Genomic DNA, 21,912 nt, shown 5'->3' with positions numbered 1-21,912 from the left:
ACTGTTAAATTTCACTCACGGAGACTGTCAGAGACTGACAACTAGTCAAAGCACAGACCCCCATGCTACCGGAGAACCTGTCACATAACCAGGTATCCCACCAATGACTAGTTGCTGTTCTTCCTTGTGATTGCTTATGGCAATTACCTCTTCCTTCTTGTCTTGTTGAATGAACCTCTGTCGTAGTGATGTTACACATACCCCATACTGTGATTATGGACCCAAACTCTCTAGTAATACGCCAAGACCTTACATGCATCCCTTGAGTAACTTCAGACCAGGCTCTGAGCAGTTGAATAAACTTTTACTGTAAACTTGGCACAGCATGTATAACATACAGTAATATCTTTCTCCTAACTAAACCTAACTGTGGCTGCCCCAATCTATGTTCTTGTGCTCCTCCGGTGAATTTGGCATTCCAGTGTGGACCACAGGTCCCAGCAAGGCTCTAGTTGATTGTGTTCCCCATGTGTTTTCTAAGTGTTCCCAACAGCCCCCACTGGATCCATACCTCTTTCCTTCTATAGAACATGAAAGGGAGGTTGGACCCCAGAGAAAGCTAACGAACACACTGGGGAGAGGCGGAAAATACATTTTCTCCTGACTTGGGCAGCTGGGTGCTAACTACACATACAGTAGGCTATCTGCCTGCAAGCTGAAGTTAGAAGCTGATTGGCCACCATGCACAGCTGCACCAGATTTTGCAGACTCCAGTTTTAGTAAATTAACCCCAAAATGTACAGAATGCCCCCAGTTTGCCGTATCGCAAGGAAGATACATTTGGAAATTTTTGTCAGTTTCAGAGAGGCAGTGATATCAAATTACTCAGAAGCAAATTGGTATGTTGTACAGTAAAACCTTGGTTTGAGAGTAACTTGGTTTGAGAGCGCTTTGCAAGACAAGCACATTTTTAAAATAAATTTTGACTTGATATACAAGCGATGTCTTGATATACAAGTAGCGGCATGTCACAACTGGGTATAAAAGAGAAGAGAGGAGCCTCTAAAGTGTAGCAATATGGTTACATTTAACGAAGGTTCAATATTTAGCAGCTCACATGGTTGATGATTAAAACAGACACATCTAAGTATGCAGGCATCCGGGGTAAAGCTGTCCACATAGGCCATCCTCCGCACTGCCATCTTCATCACACCCTTCCACGCTGCGCTCCATGAGCGATTCAAAGCCTCGCTTTCAGATCACTCTACTGCAGGGTAGTCTTCCCATTCACATTTGCAGACTGACATCGGTGAGAGCCAGTGGTTCAGAAGATGGTCTATGTGGACAGCTTTACCCCGGATGCCTGCATACTTAGATGTGCCTATTAATCATCAACCATGTGAGTTGCTAAATGTTGTACCTTCATTAAATGTCCCCATACTGCTACACTTAGAGGCGTCTCTCTTCTCTTTTTCTCCTCTTTCTCTCTTCTCTGTAGCTCCTGCTGGATTTTGCTTCTAATCCCCTTGTGGAGGCGCAATTTGTGGATGGACATTTTATGATGACACAACCTATCACATTGCTATAATCTTTGTATATAGACTATAAACTGAAAGACTTATGAATAAATGGTTGTGGAACGAATCATCTGAGTTTCCATTATTTCTTATGGGAAAATTCGCTTTGATATAAGAGTGCTTTGGATTACAAGCATGTTCCCGGAACAAATTATGCTCGCAATCCAAGGTTTTACTGTATATATTTTTTTCTTTTTGCGAAATTTTAGTTTTTACTTCTCTTGTAAAACAAATTAACAAAAAATAGCCTGCTGATTATCAAAAAATCGTTTTGTCTTTTGTTCTGACTCAAGGGTCAGCTCTATTTAAATCTAATATTTTAGTTTTGTGTTATTACTTAAAAACTAAAGTTTTGCTAGATCACTTCAGGTAAAGCTATGTAAAACATTTAAAATAATTGCCTGTACTGTTTAAAGTACAGAAATACAATGTCTCACTCTGCTCTGCACATGCTCAGTTCCTCTCTATTTGTAGGCACTATGCCAAATTTTTAGAGACCAATATGCTGACAGCCTAAAGATTTACTGCTGTTCAGCAGTATGGTGGGTTCCAACAAGAAGAAATCGGACCATGCTGGAGGCAATTTACAGCACACACTCATTTTGGTAGCATAATTATTAATGTGGAATGTATTGTATGTTCCATGGTAAAGAACATTATTTTTATCAAGTTGATATTGGTAAAGTTCCACTTCAAATAGCATGCTGGCTGCGATATCTTTTGCAACAATTAGTGATTCAGTCTAATTAGCAAGGGTGTTCCCGTGCCAAATTATATCATGCTTCCCTAATGGATTCTTGATTGTGTGAAATTAGGAAATTAGGGTGTTTAGTTACCAGAGACTAAAAAAGCAAATGGAGTCTGGGGACTCTACTTAGGTAGCATCAGTCACTTAGGAGACTGCTTGCTCCAATAGGTGAGACTAATCTGGTGTCATGTGAATAATAGGAAAAGTTGGACTGATGAGACAAGCACATCATTCATAGAAGATGGTCAGCGCCTCAGATCAAGAAATGGGTTTACATTCCAAACTGAGGATAAAAAGCTAGGGGTGCTTTTTCACAAGTAGATGGTAAAAAACTGTTCCATGGGAACACCGCCCTTATGGACTCTGAGAGGCTTGTGGCCACTCATCTCCCCAGTGACCAAAGATTAAAAAGCCAGTTTTGACTGATTTGTTTTTACTGTCAAGTAATCTGAAGAATACTTGGAGGACAGAGCATATACTGTACAAGTTCAGCAAGGTGGGATGTAAAGATGCTTTAAGGAGCAGGTACTTTATAGTAGTGATCTGGGTGAAGCATGCATAGTAATGACTGCAGAAATCATGGGGTGGTGGTTGGACTACCATGTGTAACCTAAGTTCAATCGCTGCAACTAAAGCGGCCAGAGGAAGTCGGTTGATGGAATCCAATACATTTTCCTCAGAATGGAATTTACACACTAAACTACTTATAAACTTTACAGCATTAAGTGAACTTAGCCTTAAAGCGGTGATCCAGCCCCCCCACTGAAAAATTAAAAGTCAGCAGCTACACATACTGTAGCTGCTGACTTTTAATATTAGGACACTTACCTGTCTTGGAATCCAGCGATGTCAGCATAGCCATAGCCTTTAAGGGGAACCGGCAGTGGAGACTTGCGGCTCCACAGCTGATTCCCTACTGCGCATGTGCAAAACACGTAGCGTTTTCTGAATGGCCCGATGGCGGGGAAGGAGAAGGGGGGGGGGGCAAACTTCTGATGGATGTCACTGCGGCATGATCAGATGGAAGTGGGGACAGGTGTCTGTCAAAAACAGGTACTCTCCCCCCCCCCCCAAAAAAAAAAAGCTGCCAAATGTAGCACCTTTGGGGAGGGAGGGGACAGATAAGCAGAGCTTCCACGTTTGGGTGGAACTCTGCTTTAAAGTATAATAAAGACACTTTTTTAATATAGTTTGGGATAGCATGGAGAAGGATTAGAACCTGTCAGGTTTTTATTCCTGTCTGTTCCCCCGCTCGAAGGTCCACCTCTCTATTTGTCATGTTTACTGTTGTCACTAAAAGTGAAAGTAAAGGAAAAACTCAAGTTGTCCCCAGAACAGGAATAGAGGGAAAATCTTGGGAACCCTAGTTCAATGACCCTGGTGAGAACCAGGGATTCCCCCAGTTTGGATGGAGTTCCTTTCAGTTGTTGTTTTGGCTATGGGACAGGAAGTGAATGGAAATCTTCACAATAGGTCACAGATGGCAAAAAAATGACAGTGGGTATACCCCCTATCCAAAAAAAAAAGTTTTGCCTCTAGTTCTACTTTAAATTACTTAGGAGAGGATGGACTGACATTTTTCTGTTTTACTTTCTGTTCTGTCCAGGGTGATATTCTGGTAAATGAAAACAATGCTAATATTATTCAGCGGGACCTGGAATTCACTGAGGGAATTGCCCATGGGATTGACCAGCTGCTTGAGCCTCCTAACATTGGCGCACGGTGTGACAAGTATGCTGTGGCAAGAGCTCCAGTAAGTTAAATGTAACAGTTAAACTAAACCTCTGAGCCTAACATTTGTCTTTAAATGAATCCCTGAGGTGTTCTTTTTATAATGGAGAGTGGATACTGCTATCATCAGGACATTGCGGTTTTTAGTATACACACTGGTGTGGACAGTGTTGGGCATGTAACTTAAAAAAAGTAATTAGCTACTAGTTACTTCTCACAAAAAGTTAGTAACTGAGTTACATCAGTAAAAAAAGTAACTAATTACCAGGGAAAGTAACTATTGCGTTATTTAAAAAAAATAATCAAATATGACAAATAACTTGGATGCCCCCAATATTAAATATGTTAAATGAATGAAATGGACACTAAATAGAAGCAATTGTTATTATAAAACATTGTACAGTAATCTACACTATTTTAATGTTGCTGTGCCCAGAGTGGAAACCCATGACAGTCCATCTGATATATCTTGCTCTCTACTCACCTCCCATCACTTTAGATCCTTTAGGGGAGATACTCCACACCCACAGAGGGGTACACAGGGTAAAAGGGCTTTACACACCCTCAACATTTCACTACACTCCTCTAAATCATGAGGACCTCAGCCTTAAGATGGATACGCCAGAAGGGAAAGGTACTCCATTCCAACTCCCACATCTTGCTCTCTACTCTATAACCCCACATCCCTTTAAATCCTATAGGGGAGCTACTCCACACTCACATAGTAAAAGGGCAATAAACCCTCTCTGCATTCCACTACCCCCCACTAAATCATGAAGGCTTCAGCCTCAAGTTGGATACCCCAAAGGAGAAACTCACTCCATTCCAACGCCTACATCTTGCTTAGGCCCTGCCCCAGTTCTAGAACTCAGAACCCTCCACTCTATTACCTCCCATCTTTTAAAACCTATGAAGGGTGGGCTACTCCACTCCTACAGGGAGGGTACACAGAGTGAAAGGGGACTAAACCCACTCTACACGATGACATCTGTTTTAGATGGAGCAAACACAACCTGAGCACAACTTTGAGCCAAGTTTCATCTTTTAAAGGAAACACTTTGGGCTCATTCAGACTGTTGTAGAGTGTTAAAGAGGAACTTCACCCATTCCCATTAAATGAACCTGGAATTTACCACCTACAGTACCTTTGATGATCTTTTGGCTGGAAAAAACTTACTCCCAAGTCCAGTAAATCTTGTGTTGGCTTTGGTGTTCTGTACCATTCAGGGTCACCATCTTTATGTATCTTGCCATTGAGATCCAAACTTTTCCACTCACTTCAACTTCCAATCACGGCAAGCGGTGTATTCTATTAATGCATACAAAGCCTGCTCGGATTGGCTGAGTCAGCGAGGCGGGCTTATACAACCTTTGCCAATCCAAGCAGGCTTTGTATGCATTAAAAGAATACACCGCTTGCCGTGATTGACTCAGCGCGGTACATAGAGTACAGCACAGGGACGTTATGTAAGTAGCCGAAGCTTCCACACATCCAGCGGGTAACGCCGCATTTTTATTGACAGCAACGACGTTACTACCGGGGGAAAAAGTAATCAGTTTGATTACTAGTTACTGTAAAAAGTAACGCCAGTAGTAACGCCGTTTACTTCTAACGCCATTATTCCCATCACTAGGTGTGGAGTCTGTCATGTCCTATAACCTGTTTTCTGCATAACACTGCAAAAAAGTATAGAATAGAAGGAGAGCCTGGTCCCTTGATTTTTTTTAAAGGGTATGCAACTAGGTTGTCATCCTTTCAGCATTTTTTTACCATTCACAGTAATACATGAGGCTTTGCTTGCTTCTAAATGGCAAAACAAAAAAAGCACTAAGCACACCACTACTTTTAAATAGCTCTTTTACATAAACATACACCTTTTCCAGCAGTTCCTGACACAGAGACGCTAACAATTTAATGTCCCTACCACATTTAGAGAGACACCCTAGACCAGTTTGGACAGGAGGCAGTTAACCTAGGCTGTGGGAGGACAATCAGATAGCTGGAGCAGAACCATTCAAACATGTCCATGGTGGGGTGATTGAATTTATAGGGCCCTGCAATCGTTTTCAATATGTTTTATTGTTCGATGCACCGCAAATGGTTCCTTTTTCTACATAAATTTGAGCACTTTCAATTTTAAATATTTGTATGAAAAAACTAATGGCAACGATTTCAAAATTAATCAGAGGCTCAATACATCAAACCGTTGGCGTGGAAAAATTATCAGAATTTTTCCAACCCATGCTTTCATCTTGTATGCAATTCTACAGAATTGGTTAAAAGCAACCAAAATGTTAGTAAAAAACAAACAATTAATGATTTCTTTATTAGATTAGAATATCAAAATTATCATTTCATTAAACAATCTCATTGAAATTTGTTTTGTTCCACTGGGCTCCTAATTGTATATTAGAGGTGAATAAAGATTGTATTTCAGGCAGGTAAAAGTAACGTTCACTCTCTTTTACAGACCCAACGTGACGCTTGTTCAATTTGTGGCATGGAGTCCTCTTGCCCTTATGAAACAGTTGATCGGGTGAGTTAATCTGCTTTTCCTAACCTGCACCAGGAAATAAACTATTAGGCTCCAATGAGCAGACTTAGGCAAAATCTCTTCTTTCTCCTTTATTTTTTTTACTCTTATCTTTTCTTGAGGTCACAGCATATCATGGAATATCAGCACAGAGAGGTGGAAGGACAGGACTAAGAGCCAGTTAGATGTGCTGCATGCAAATGTGTTGACAGGGAAACTTGCGGATATGAGGAGAGAGCATAGTGGTCAGAGGAATGTCCTCATCAGGCTGCTGCTGCTCTTTCACTGAACAGGCCTAAGGCTGGGGTTAGAGAGAGGACAGCACTGTGTTCTTAATCGCCTCAGCTCTCATACCTGTAAATCCCGAAAGGACCAGACTCATTTTTTAAATTTCAGCTAAAGGCCTATCGATTCGTCAATAACTTTTTCAGTGCTGGAGATAACAAAGTAATTTGTATATTCGAATTTTTTTGGTACAAACAAAGCTTTTTCTTGACAACATTGTCCTGCACAAATTATTTTTATGCAATCTATAGAAAAAAAAGGGGCAAAGTATTTTTACCAGTGTTGGTTTTTAAAGAAAGGGTTAATAACATGTGAATTAAAAACACTCTTTCTTGGTAGCAAGGTTACTTTCAGGCTGGGTTCACACTCAGAATGAATGTGACTCACAGTAGGGGTCTGTGAATCCCTGTTTTTCATTTCAGGGACAAATCAGGCACAAATCGTTGCCTGAATTTGAACATGAAACGGAGCCAAAGATGCACGCGACTCCTGTGCAATCCTCTCCGCAGTAGCCACAAGGATATGTGAACTGGAACCATTATTTAAATAACTGAAAGTTCAATTGGGGTTTATGTCATCCCCTGCTCTGTGTGCAGGGCTGTGTAAGCTACAGGACTGAAAATGGACAGAAATCTTTTGTTAGCTAAAACAGCTTTGTTATATGTACTTCATCTGTATATTTAGCTGTTTGCATAGAGTTCTGCTTTATCTTTATATACTTTTTTTTTATACTGCATGCATTGTACCTTTTGTTAGAGAAACAATGAGGAGTGCAGATGTGTTAAAAATTCAGTAAATATGCATACTGTGGGGTGGGGGGTTCAGTTTCAAGCTGAGAGTTTGCAGAGAGGTAATCCATGCGGTAAGTATGTTTAGGCTGGGTTCACACTGAATTCCAAGTGGCTCGCAGCAGGGGGTCCAGTGCGTCCTTGTGCACCATTTTAAGTCAGAATTTTTGACTGAATTCGGACCTGAAACGGACCAGAAGAACCACAGGACTTTTCTGCAGGCACGGAGCTGTGTGAACCAGTTTGATTGACAGCCAGGCATAGTCTCCTGTCATGCGAATTGGATTCGGGGAAACGCGGAGTTGCCCCTCCTGCTGAAGAGGTTTTATTGAAGGTCTGGGGTACATGGAAATCCAAGGTTGGAAGGAGCACTGGGCGCCAGTATTGCATTTGGACCTATAGTGCCATAACAACAAATATATTATTGCCATGTGAGCTGCTATGTGTTTCCTGTGATAAAAATTATATAAAAGTAAGCTGGGCTAAGCTGTAAAAATCACAATAAAATATCAATAAAGAAAATTGTGAAAATTAAGTAACCAAATATATAAATTGTTGCACAACAAACAGTCATGAAAACATATACCCAATATATGTGAAATAAATATGCTCCCAAGAGTTAAATCAGGAGTCCAAATCACAAACTTGGTAAAAGATAGTAAGGGTCAGTGTAACGTCCTTAAGTGAAAAAAATGATGAATCACTTCTATAACTGGAAGAAGGCCACTAGATGTACAAGCTTCTTACCAGAGTGTAACAAATTCAGTGCCCAATTCAAGATTAAATTCCTCCGAATCCAAAGCAGGACAAACTCATAGATGAATACTCCTCAGGAGACTGGGAAAGACTCAGCAAACACACACAAACCAAGTGCATGTAAAAAAATAACAAATCCCTTAGCATAATACTGCATTTACTATTAATAGTGAATTTACACCTCGGTGCAATCCTCTAAGAAAAGGTGCTATCAAAGGAAGTCCTCCACCAATGATACAGGCTGCTTACCAGACATGCAGTGTATTGAATTTAAAAGATGTTGGAAAATAATAGTGACCATCCCCCATAAGCACGATCTGCTTACCAGATACACATAGAAAAGTGCAGAAATTGAATTATCCTTAGGAGTGGCCAGGAAAAACCTCATGAATCCCACCACACATCATTCAGAAGGAAGACCACCACCGACACCGCAGCTGCTTACCAGAAGTCAGTAGTAAAGAGCCAAATGCCAGTCATCAGGATCTTAATAGAAGTGGGTTCCAGTGCCAGAATAACTCCAACAGAATCCCCAACAAACGTCCAGTCACAAAGTTATATGGAAAAAAAATATAAGGTGCCCCATAGTGTAAAACCATAGACGTTTATTTACCAAAAAAAGGGAGAGCAACTTACAGAATACAAGTGATTAGGAGAGTGTGGTTGAGCCGCCGGCTGTTCGGCTCTTCCGCCCATCCTCAAACTCGTAGGGGTGACGTCAGCACGCCACGACTGACGTACGTTTTGTCCAATCAGACGTTCTCAAGGCTTCCTGTGATAATTTGCCAGCACCTGTGCACACTCTCAAATGTGTGTTAGAATTCCCAAGTTTCTATTTTTTGTGAAGCACTATTTAACCCAAATACCATTAACTACCATCATTAGAAAAATCATATGTAATATTAAAAGTAAAACAGATATAAAGTGTGGTATTGCTGGCATGTCCTTTTAGTTTTAGCCCTTTTACAAAGCTTTTCTACAGTAAAACTCCTTCTGAAACAGTGTGTTCCCTTAAGGCTTGATTCACCTATATAGTATGCTTTTGCACATGCGTTTGACATATTTTTCGCATGTTTTTTTATGCGTTTTGCACTTTGCATTTTTTATGTTTGTTTTTGTGGCCAATTTTTTTTTAATTGGATTAAAAAATGCAAATTGCAGCAAAAACACCACTACATGCTTTTCTGCAGCCTAGCCATTGAAGTCTATTGAACAAAAAATGCACCGTCCCTGACCCTTTCCAAAAATGCAGCGGCTGAAAAAAGCATAGATGTGAACTAGTCCCATAGGAAACCATGTTAAATGGACTGTAGTGTGTTTCTGCAAAAAGCATTAACAAACACAGTGCACTCCTTTTGTGGGTTAGGTGTACTCTCACCTAATTTGACCCTACATCAATGTATGGTCAGAGCTTTTGGTTAAGAGTGAGCTGATCGATGGAGCCTATTTCTTCACTCATTGATTTTCCACACTCCTTCACTCCTCCGCAATACATGTGAAAAAATAAAACATCTAGTGCCTAATCTTTTGGATAACACAATCTTTTTTGCAAGTGCTACTAACATCACATCAAAAACAAGCATGCTTTATTATCAAAACCATTAATGTCACCAGTGCCACCTTCACCAGATGTGCCCTCACCTTGTAACTCATAATAATATCCTTTTTTTGTATTCCTCCAAAACACATTAATGAACAGATTGTAAATGGATACTGGCCCTTTTAAGTCCTCCTCCTTTTGTTGTTTAGCTCAGCTGGTAAACAAAGAAGAACAAATAGTGTCTGATCATCAATAGACCATATACAACAAGTATTTATACAGACTATTACTCACAAACAGTGCTTGTAACATGCATTAAACCATGCATTTTCTAAAACTCCACACCCTCCACCAGGTGTGTGCTCACCTGGTTTTGTTTAATGCATAAGCCTTTCTGGTGTTACTGAGCCATCATCCTTTTATTTTGGGCACTCTCCAGTCTTCTCCTCCACTCAGTCACCACATAAAGAAGTAAAAGCAAAAATAGTGTTTTATCCCCTTAAAACTTTTTATTAGACACTCACAATAGCCAGTTAAAATGCCTCCTTTTCATTGACAAACATTGTTCCTTTATATTACGCCGAAAATTTTCTTTTGTAGTATAATGTTATTTACTATCACCCTCCTCTCGCTTTAACACAGCTTTAGCATCATTCATAGCCCCTCCCCTACACGTTTCATCACTTCTCACGTGACTTTTTCAAGGGGATCTGCTATAGGTTGAGGCCATTAAGTAACAAAAGACATTTTTTGCTCTCCATTGAGGATGACGTTTTTCAGATTAAGCCCGAGCTTCTTTTGCTAAAAAATATAGGTATTCTTGCTAATGGTGTCATCCTGATGAGGGCGTCAAGTACGGCCTCAAAGGATATGCAAAGTAAGCGCTTTTTTGCATGTGCACTCTGCAGCCCAACACTTTAGCCAAAGTGTCCTCCTTGACAGGAAACTCAGGAGACATCACTGCACCTCTCACCATCACATTTCACATTTTCAACAAATTTAGTGCAGAGAAGATCAAATCAAGTCCCGATGAAGGGGGAGTGCGTTTGGCCCCTAAAACACATTGGCTTTATTCTGCTATGATTTCATTTTATCATTGAATTACTTTGAATTGGTAGACACTTGGGAGGTAAAAAGAGCTCGTCTAGGTTTTTCTTGTCTCCATCTGGGAAGATTGCAAACAGCCAGTACAGCAGGACTGCTCCCCACGTATATCTAAAATCAGACATATTGCACTGCAGGGCAGAGACAACTCCGGGTATGAGACAAGGCCTCAGATACTTGTGAACCCAGCTGCATGAGTAGCAGACAGGGTTGAGGCAGCAAAGGTGTTTTTCCAAGCAGCCCACTCATAGAGTGAGTTTTCATACATGAGTCTTATGCCGAGGTTATGCTACAGTTCTGGACCTAGAAAATGTCCTATTTCTTACTTTTACCAGTAACTGCAGGTCTAGAAAGTGCAACAATGCAGAGCCCAATGCCCAAAGGTCACATTCCAAGCTTGCCCTCCACAGCCAGTCCAGCAGGGTCTTGGAATTGCACTCTAAATTCAGGCTGTAGATACCTGTATGTAAAGACCAGCTCAGCATTTTTCATCCAATTTAAACCAGGAGCTAGGTATAGTAGCATTAGTCTCCTTGTTAGAAGGATCTTTTTGTATGTAACCTGATTATCCCAGTAAGATCACTATGGGCATATTTATATAGCAGTAAATGTGAAATTCATAACACATTCATAGGTGATTACTAATTCACTGTAATTTAAAACATTTGCGGCAAGAAGATTCAGTTGCAATGAAAATTTGGTGAATGCCACATTCACTGCTTAAGTATGCCCCCAAGTGTCCAGAGTCTGTGATAGTGAGTCCTTGTAGATTGCTAACTCTGGGTTCCCCAGGGCACGGAGTTTAACCCCAAGCCTGCTTCTTCACCAGAACACATGATGGTGGGGATGGACTTGCAGCAAGCTGGAACCAGGTCACGGCCCCCAGGTACACCCAGTTGAGGATGCGGAGACCAAACGCGTGTGCAGAGCACAAGCAGAAGGTGACAAGCTGAGGTCAGAGCGGGTAGCAAACCAGCATAAACATAAACAAAGCCGGGTCGGTACACAGGTAGTCAGGCACAGGATACATAAGAGACCAGCAAAAAGGGGCTCAAGGAACTGTGATGTTGCTCAGGCAAGGAGTGCTGCACTGAGCATGTGTATATATAGGGAAGCAAGCAAGGAGGTGACACAGGAAGTAAAAGAAGGGAAAAGGATAAAAACCCACAGTGGAGCGGGCAACGCCCATAGGTGAACAGAGAGGCCAAACACCACATGTGAAATGGAGTCACCGATCTAGCAGAATCCTACAGCAAGGAGGTAAGAATTTCACAAACATAAATCTGCAGGCTAGACTGTAACACCAAGTGCCTAGAAAAAAAGCTCTTTACTGATGTACTGCTGTTGCTGCAGCCTTGCATCCTGATTGGAAATTTGATCTGCTAATTGTCATTGTCATGTCTTTTATCCCTGACCTTTTTGGCCAAAGCAGGTACTAAAGCTGCAAAACTTATTTGCAGAGATGTTAAGATCCCCAGAAGATACCATTTGTATGAGTGTATCTACAGTGGGTACGAAAAGTATTCAGACCCCCTTAAATTTTTCACTCTTTGTTATATTGCAGCCATTTGCTAAAATCGTTTAGGTTCATTCTTCTTCCTCATGAATGTACACATAGCACCCCATACTGACAGAAAAACACAGAATTGTTGACATTGTTGCAGATTTATTAAAAAAGAAAAACTGGAAATCACATGGTCCTAAGTATTCAGACCCTTTGCTGTGACACTCATATATTTAACTCAGGTGCTTTCCATTTCTTCTGATCATCCTTGAGATGGTTCTACACCTTCATTTGAGTCCAGCTGTGTTTGATTATACTGATTGGACTTGATTAGGAAAGCCACACACCTGTCTATATAAGACCTTCCAGATCACAATGCATGTCAGAGCAAATGAGAATCATGAGGTCAAAGGAACTGCCTGAAGAGCTCAGAGACAGAATTGTGGCAAGGCACAGATCTGGCCAAGCTTACAAAAAGATTTCTGCTGCACTTAAGGTTCCTAAGAGCACAGTGGCCTCCATAATCCTCAAATGGAAGACGTTTGGGACGACCAGAACCCTTCCTAGAGCTGGCTGTCCGGCCAAACTGAGCTATCGGGGGAGAAGAGCCTTGGTGAGAGAGGTAAAGAAGAACCCAAAGATCACTGTGGCTGAGCTCCAGAGATGCAGTCAGGAGATGGGAGAAAGTTGTAGAAAGTAAACCATCACTGCAGCCCTCCACCAGTCGGGGCTATATGGCAGAGTGGCCCGACGGAAGCCTCTCCTCAGTGTAAGACACATGAAAGCCCGCATGGAGTTTGCTAAAAACACCTGAAGGACTCCAAGATGGTGAGAAATAAGATTCTCTGGTCTGATGAGACCAAAATAGAACTTTTTGGCCTTAATTCTAAGCGGTATGTGTGGAGAAAACCAGGCACTGCTCATCACCTGTCCAATACAGTCCCAACAGTGAAACATGGTGGTGGCAGCATCATGCTGTGGGGGTGTTTTTCAGCTGCAGGGACAGGACGACTGGTTGCAATCGAGGGAAAGATGAATGCGGCCAAGTACAGGGATATCCTGGACAAAAACCTTCTCCAGAGTGCTGTGGACCTCAGACTGGGCCGAAGGTTTACCTTCCAACAAGACAATGACCCTAAGCACACAGCTAAAATAACGAAGGAGTGGCTTCACAACAACTCCGTGACTGTTCTTGAATGGCCCAGCCAGAGCCCTGACTTAAACCCAATTGAGCATCTCTGGAGAGACCTAAAAATGGCTGTTCACCAACGTTTACCATCCAACCTGACAGAACTGGAGAGGATCTGCAAGGAGGAATGGCAGAGGATCCCCAAATCCAGGTGTGAAAGACTTGTTGCATCTTTCCCAAAAAGACTCCTGACTGTATTAGATCAAAAGGGGGCTTCTACTAAATACTGAGCAAAGGGTCTGAATACTTAGGACCATGTGATATTTCAGTTTTTCTTTTTTAATAAATCTGCAACAATGTCAACAATTCTGTGTTTTTCTGTCAGTATGGGGTGCTATGTGTACATTCATGAGGAAGAAATGATTTTAGCAAATGGCTGCAATATAACAAAGAGTGAAAAATTGAAGGGGGTCTGAATACTTTTCGTACCCACTGTATTTAACAATAGAATTGAAGACACCCTTTATGTAGCTGATACATACTGTAAATAAAAAAAAAATATAATAGCTTTCTTTTGTTTTTTTTTTCACAGGGCGAAACAGAAATGTGTATCCGTTATTCAAGGTTTAATGATGACTTTTTGTCGATACAAGCTAGAAGACCTAGTTGGGGTTTTCGTGAGAGATATAATAGACGCAGGCTCCCTACTGCAGGCTGCAGAAAAAAATGCTATAATGTTTCCTGGGAACCACATTGCTGTAAAAATCACTATGGAGGAGATTGCCATGGTAAGTGGTATATCATTTTCACCCATATTTAAAATCTTCCAATTTTGACTGCCTCAGTCCATTTAAACCAGGCATGTCCAACCTGCGGCCTGGGGGCCGCATGCGGCCCAGAACCGCAGGCAATGCGGCCCACTGCCCCCTGACAATTTTTTCTTTTTTGCTGGGGTGGAAGGAAGTCGAGTCAGGGGCATGGCCACAGCGGTTTCCAACTAACTGTAGATAGAGGCCGCCTTGGTGGGGAGGGAAGGGGAGGAGGGGGGGAGAGCGCCCTGCTGGATTACAAACAGAGGGGGGGATCTCCTGCTTACCCAGCGGCCACTGTCATACGAAGTCCTGCCTCCTTGACTGGCTCCTGTGATAGACAGCACATTGGTGACCTCTATCATAGGAGCCGGTTCAGGAGGCAGGACTTCGTATGACAGCGGTCGCCGGGTAAGCGGGACTTCCCCGCTCTGTGTAATCCAGTGGCTCTCCTCTTTCTTCATTGCAGACTGCATTGGATGGGCTTGCACTGGTGAGGCTACATTGGATGGGCACTGATCAGGCTGCTTTGGATGGGCATGCACTGGTGAAGCTGCATTGGATGGGCACTGTTTAGGCTACATTGGATGGGCATGCACTGGGCTGCAAGTGCCGTGCAATCTCCCGGCTGCTGCGGGAGACTTAGGATGTCTGCAGTCAGTGACAGAGCCGCTGCTTCCTGTATAGTTCCGGCTCTGTCACAGGCGGAGTGATATGAAATGCACTCCGCCTGTGACTGGAGCCATACAGGAAGCAGCGGCTCTGCTCTCTACTGCAGCCGCTGCTTCCTCCAGCAGTACCCGCATGAACAGCAGTACCCGCCAGAAGTCTACAAAATAAGTAAAAAAGGTATGTGCATTAGCGTGTGTAAATTGTTGCAATATGTTTTTTAATAATTAGTTGTGTTTTGTCATAATTTGTCATGTCCTTGTTCACACATGTATGAATAAGGACATTACATTTTCTGGCTGTCTAAGTCATATGTGCTAGGGGTGCAACTATCCACCAACACATAACTGTAATTATCCCAGTATGTGCAATGTTTGACTCCTCCCACCATGACCACTTCAAATCACTGCAGTGGTTATGGTGGTTAGAGTGTTGTATACTAATTCCATTTCATTTGATCATCCTCTAGTTGTGTTAAATTAGTGCTGGGGGGGTGAGGTGGCGTGGGAAGGGCACGGCGGCGTTTTATTGCTTATCTGCCTTAACTATAGTATATATTTTATATGCGGCCCGAGAAAATTTCACTACACTCAATGTGGCCCAGAGAAGCCAAAAGGTTGGACACCCATGATTTAACCACTTAAGCCCCGGAGGATTTGGCTGCTAAAGGACCAGGGGTTTTTTTGCGATTTTTTACTGCGTGACTTTAACGGACAATTGCGCGGTCGTGCGACGCTGTACCTAAACGAATTTGACGTCCTTTTTTTCCCACAAACAGAGCTTTCTTTTGGTGGTATTTGATCACCTGTGCGATTTTTTGATCACGCGCTATAAACAAAAAAAGAGCGTAAATTTTGCAAAAATAACAATATTTTTCAAATTTTTTTATATGAAATTCCCCAAAAAAAAAAGTAAAAATCAAAATTTTTTAACATTTTTCGGCCAATTTGTTTTATGCTACCTATGTTTGGTAAAAAAAATCGCAAAAAGCGTATTTTGATTGGTTTGCGCAAAAGTTATCGCGTTTACTAACAAAGAGAAAGATTTTTGTCATTTTTGGTGTTTTTTTTTTTAACGCGTAATGGCGGCGATCTGCGATTTTTTTTTCGGTACTGCGACATTGCGGCGGACAGATCGGACCCTTGACTGACATTTTTGACACTTTTGGGGTTACCAGTGACATTACTGCAGTAATCAGTGCTATACATATGCACTGTTACTGCAAAAATGACACTGGCAGGGAAGGGGTTAACTTTATTGGACAGGGAGGGGTTAAGTGTGTCCTAGGGGCGTGCTTTCTACTGTGTAGGGACATTGCTATTGGTGTAAAAGCAAAGATCAACCGTTCTACATAGTAGAACGGTCAGATCTTTACTTTTACACAGGGAGAACTGACAGGCAGCTTGTTTACACAAGCTGCTCTGTCTTTCTCCCTTCACAGAAGCGATCGCAGTGTGACTGGCGGACATCGAGTCCGCCGGTCACACGCACTGACTTGCCTGTGAACGAGCCGCGGCGGGCGCGCGCCTCGGCGGGCGCGCGCCCGCTCGCTATAGGCTCGCAAGTCAGTGACAGGCGAGTGACGTACCGATACGTCACTCTGCCTGGCCGGGGCTGACCGCCGCAGTATATAGTCGTGCGGCGGTCGGCAACCGGTTAAACCATTATCTTTTATGCATTGTATGTGTAGCACCCTCCTAGGTAGGTGCTAGGTAAACACATATGTGGCCCTGCCTGCTTATCAGGGGGGCCTGAATTGTTAGCTAGTCTGTCACATGTTTCCAGGTGTGTCTGTTGAGTCTGGGGCGTCTCCCCACTGTATCCAATGAGGGACCCTGTTGGACAGTGGAGGAAACGTAGCCAATAGCACACCAGGGTTTATGACTGTCCCAGTGGGCGGGGATTGCCGCAGTGCACCCTGGGATTGGGAATAAATCCTGAGGGAGCATGTGACAGAGTGTCTTTTGGCGGGAGCATTAGTCCCAGGAGGAGGTGACGGCTGTTCCTCTCCTGAAAAGTGTGAAGGTGGTCCAGGCTGTTGGCCTAGGAACCAGAGGTTGAGCTGGGCTGCAGAGAGGATCCAGAGTGTGCTGACCGAGTGGAGCTGCTGGGCAGAGATCTTCAGGAAAAACAGTATTGTGAGTACTCGAGATCTGCCCAGGGGTCTGCCTAAGAGAGGGGACCACTCCAGAAAGGTCAAGGGGATCCAGGAGCCAGCTAGCCAGTTGTTGCAGTCAAGGGGGTGCCAAGTATAGAGCCCTAAAGACAGGGAAGCAAAGGGGGCGCCAGGGTGGACCCTGAAGTGTTCAGCGGTACAGTAAAGTTACAAGTCTGCTACCTCAGGAAGGAGTACCTCAGGGAGCGGAGCTTAAAGGACTTTTGGCAATTAAAGGAAAAGTCAGTGTTAACCGACATCAGGCCAGCATTAACCAGCTTCAAGTCAGCGCTAACCAGCGTCAAGTCAGTGCTGACCAGCGTCAAGTAGCATGTTTAAAAGTACTGTTGTTGCTACCTGTAACCTAGGGGGACCCACGCTCAGCAGCTCCCTTTGGAGTAGTGCTACATTTGGGGGCTCGTCTGGGATTTCGCCCTGGCTTACCGGGCCGGTTGCTAACGGCAACGGGCGAAGAAAATTTTCAAAATCTAAATTTTTGTGTTCGGGACTTTGTTCTGATGTCCAAACCAAGTGTGAGGCCTACTCTACTGGATATAGGGAAAGTGGGAGGAAGATAGAAGTGCACTCGGAAGGTTGCCCGTGGCAACACAAATGTTCCAGTCAGTACTGCAAAATGGTGGGAACCTTTCACCTCAGTTATGAAATGTATTCTTCTATAAAGCATTGGAAGGCAGGAAGAAGGCCTTACACTGTGAATAAAGACTTTATCTGCCTGACAGGAAAAGGTCCAAGTGTGGATGGAGAAAATGGCAGCCAGGGGCACGTGGAGCAGTATGCAGGGGCCGTGTGTGTGTCAAAACTATGCCGGGAGAGGCAGTGGGGCTTTCTTCAGAGACAGTATGGTGACTGGCCTTACTTGTTGTTACTTACATGTGTTGGGAAGAGGACTGTTGATCGTGCATGTGACAGCGGGACAATTCTCTGGCCTGGCAAAGAGGGACAGCTGGCTCATGGAGATGGAGGCGCAGCTGGGGCCCTGCTACAAGTAAGAAGAGTGGATGCATGTCTAGTGAGGGACATGGTCCACTTTGCAGTGACTTCCATGTCGGCTGAAGTGAGAGGGCGCGGCATTGGAGGGGTTACTGCACCGCGCGGAAAAGCTTGAGCCAGAAAACTCTGCCTAGCAGGAGGAGCCACCGCCAAACAAGGAATGTGGGTGGAGATGTTGGTCGCGCCCAGCCAATCAGGAGTGACTTGGGGAGTCCATAAATTACTTCCCCCTTCGGGTGTGGCTGAGAGGGAGACACGTGTGAGGAGAAGCAACATGGAACTTGTCGGAGAGCAAAAGTGCGCAGCCGCAACTACTTCACCCATCAGCAGATAACCTGCTGGGCAGATCCGGGAGCAGACTGGAGAACCGAAGCCGTCATTCGTATGGGATACTGGCATACGGATGGTGCCCGATGGAGGACTAGCGTTATGCACCGGAGGAGGCGTGGAGCACTTAGGACTGGTATGTCCCCAGTGGGCAAGTGTGACTATATGGGTGCAGGCATGGGGCCAGTGCGGGCATTGCGGCTATCTGCTGCTGCGGGCGGAAAGGAGTGATGGTCGGCCCAGACAGCTGTGTGTGTCAGGGGAGACGGGGATCACTCGAGTTATGTCGGCCATGGAGTCGGGACCCCTCTGCGAAGGCGGGAGGGACGTATTTAGAGTCTTAATGCAGCTAGAGGCCATGCAACCTGGCAGTGGTTCAGCCATGGCATTAGGGGGGACTCGGCCGCAAGGAAGAGGGTGCATGCAAGTACAGAGGGCCGGGAAGTGGCCATTAGATGCAGCAAAAGCTACCGCAGCAGAGACCAGGTCTGCCCCCATTCCCATTTCCAAAGAAAGATGGCCCGCAGCTGTCAAGGCCTCTGCAGCTAGTGTGAGCAGTGAGGAAGAGGCCGGGGTTGTCAATGTGGGGTCTCCAAGTTTCCTGTACAAATACGGGTCAATCGAGGAGGGGATTGACAAATGGAAGTCGGAGGATGAAACAGAGTGGGACTGGGGATCTGAGTCTGGAAGCAGTTCACCAGGTCCTGATTCGGTGGATGTGCCTAACAAAGAAACCAAGGAATCTGTAGAGAGCGAGGAGCTGGCCCAAAGTTTGGGGTTCTGTGAGCCTATTAAAATAGGGTCCCAGACTTAACCCCACCCACGAACTATGCCCGGCTCAGGATCAGAACGAGGCCTATGGCTCCCTAATCAGGCGTGAAGAGACCCAATTTTCGTTAGCTGGGAGAGGTAACAGGAAGACCCTCCCCAGATTCTCAAGAATGCAGCGGTGGCTGCAGCGTAAAGTGGCCATGGAATATTATGCGTATGCTCCCTGGGAGATTATGCTGGAAATTGAGGCAAAGAGAGAGTCATGGTGCAATCTGGCGCTTTTTTTTTATTCCCAAACCCTTCCGGGATTCCACAAGGACAGACTTATGGGATAAATTTACTTCTGTGAAAACGCAGTGGTACTATGGGCGCTCAATCTATATGGATCGGGTGGAGGTCTGCCGCCCAGATGGATCACGCCAGGGTTGGTCGGTCCGAGTTAGAGACAGCCAGGGAAACCTTGTAAGGGTTCTCCACCCAGAATACTACATTTAAAGGAACTAATGTCTTAAAGGAAAAAACAAGAAAGGAAAGAAATGGCTGGCTAGCCGACACAATGAAAAATATAATGCTGAATTATAAAAATGTTTTTGTTGTTGAGACTTGTACCTCTGTTCTTCAATTTTACAAGTCTACTGTTCTGCAGACCCTTTGGGCCATCCGGCCAGGGTCCTTTTGTTGTTCTACAGACTCTTTGTGCCACCAGGCCAGGGTCCTAAAAAGAAACTCCAACCTTACAGATCCCTTGGGCCATCGGGCCAGGATCTTCTGGATTACAAATGACAGCTGATTTGACTGTCCTTGAGCCATTGGGCAAAGAAAAGGAACTGAAATAAACGAGTGGCCATTACAGTAATGGGCAGTACATCCAGAAAGTCTGGTGGGGGGTGCTCTAGTGCCGGAGACCCCCAATGTTTTCCCTGACTCAGCAGGACTGTAGGTCACACAGGCTCCGGTGACTTACCCTGTTTCCAAGTCAAGGAGAGGTGCCAGTAAATGACAGCAGGAAGATGCTTTTTGTGTTTCTCCCACGGACTCTGCATAAGATAGCCAGTGATAGGGCACAGATTCCCCTATGGAGAAGGGAGGTTGGAACCGTCGTGTCAAGCACTGGATGAGCAGAGGAGTCAGGGACTGGAATGAGAAAGTCGCCCCTGCGGGGAGGGTCTTCTCATTCATTGTTCAGATAGATAACAATGCAGTATCTATATGTAAAGTATGATTAACCCTTGCTTTCTTCTCTGCAAGTAAATCCAGCTTTAGAGGTAGTCAGTCAGGATGTGTTAAATAGTTTAATCTCCACCAAACTGATTTTGTTTGGTGGGGGGTGCATCTTTCCATGCACTTAAAAGTGTATATGTGTGCAGTAAAAGGATATTTATATTTTTATACTTAATTTATTTGTACATTTGTTTCTTTTCTCTTTTCCCCTTCTCCAAGTTAGTGGGATACTCCTGATTTTTGGCAGATTTTTGTAGGGGGTGGCTGCCTCAGAGCCAATGGGGACATGGCTCATTTTTGGGTGGGGGGTGGATGTAGCACCCTCCTAGGTAGGTGCTAGGTAGACACATATGTGGCCCTGTCTGCTTATCAGGGGGCCTGAATTGTTATCTAGTCTATCACATGTTTCCAGGTGTGTCTGTTGAGTGTGGGTAGTCTCCCCACTGTATCCAATGAGGGACCTTGTTGGACGGTGGAGGAAACCTAGCCAATAGCACATCAGGGTTTATGACTGTCCCAGTGGGTGGGGATAGCCGCAGGAGGAGGTGATGGCTGTTCCTCTCCTGAAAAGTGTGAAGGTGGTCCAGGCAGACGGCCTAGGAACCGGAGGTTGAGCTGGGCTGCAGGATCCAAAGTGTGCTGACCGAGTGGAGCTGCTGGGCAGAGATCTTCAGGAAAAACAGTATTGTGAGTACTCAAGATCTTCCCAGGGGTCTGCCTAAGAGAGGGGACCACTCCAGAAAGGTCAAGGGGATGCCAAGTATAGAGCCCTGAAGACAGGGAAGCAAAGGGGGTGCCAGGGTGGGCCCTGAAGTGTTCAGCAGTACAGTAAAGTTACAAGTCAGCTACCTCAGAAAAGAGTACCTCAGGGAGCTTTAAAGGACTTTTGGCAGTTAAAGGCAAAGTCAGCGTTAACCAGCATCAAGTCAGTGCTAACCAGCGTCAAGTAGCATTTTCTAGAGTCCCTGCTCAGTTGTGCATAGTTCAGTTTTTGGAGTATCCCACTCATCCCTTCTCCTATCCAAGTTCCCAAATAAACCCCCCCAAAAAAACAAAGAAACTGGACTGGTCTTTGTCTAAGGTGCTCACACTTGGAGAAGCATGTTTAAAAGTACTGTTGTTGCTAGCGGTAACCCAGGGGAACCCACACTCAGCAGCTCCCTTGGGAGTAGTGCTACATATGATTTATTTTTATGCATAAAATTTCTGGAGAGCTCGACCCCAAAATTTACTGGTTCAACAACCCTTTACACAGCGCTCCAAGTAACAAGAGCACCTAAGCAGCTGAAACAGCTGGTAACATAAACCTCACC

At 44.2% G+C, this 21,912-nt stretch overlaps 1 protein-coding gene across 1 annotated transcript in view; it reads left to right on the top strand.

The window, feature by feature from the left end:
• Positions 1–21,912, top strand: part of STAB1 (stabilin 1) — a gene marked incomplete at its 3' end in the record, with an annotated part of 476,721 nt that overhangs the window by 327,331 nt on the left and 127,478 nt on the right. Inside the window, exons 52-54 of the mRNA XM_082266286.1 lie at positions 3,872–4,018; positions 6,468–6,533; positions 14,229–14,424. Coding sequence (XP_082122412.1) covers positions 3,872–4,018; positions 6,468–6,533; positions 14,229–14,424 — 409 coding nt within the window. The remainder of the gene's footprint in view (positions 1–3,871; positions 4,019–6,467; positions 6,534–14,228; positions 14,425–21,912) is intronic.

The sequence above is a fragment of the Pelophylax lessonae genome (genome assembly GCF_965119305.1).
Source record: "Pelophylax lessonae genome assembly, chromosome: 8".
NCBI lineage: Eukaryota > Metazoa > Chordata > Amphibia > Anura > Ranidae > Pelophylax > Pelophylax lessonae.
The sequence above is the reverse complement of the archived record's forward strand: the minus strand, read 5'-3'. Positions and strand labels throughout refer to the sequence as shown.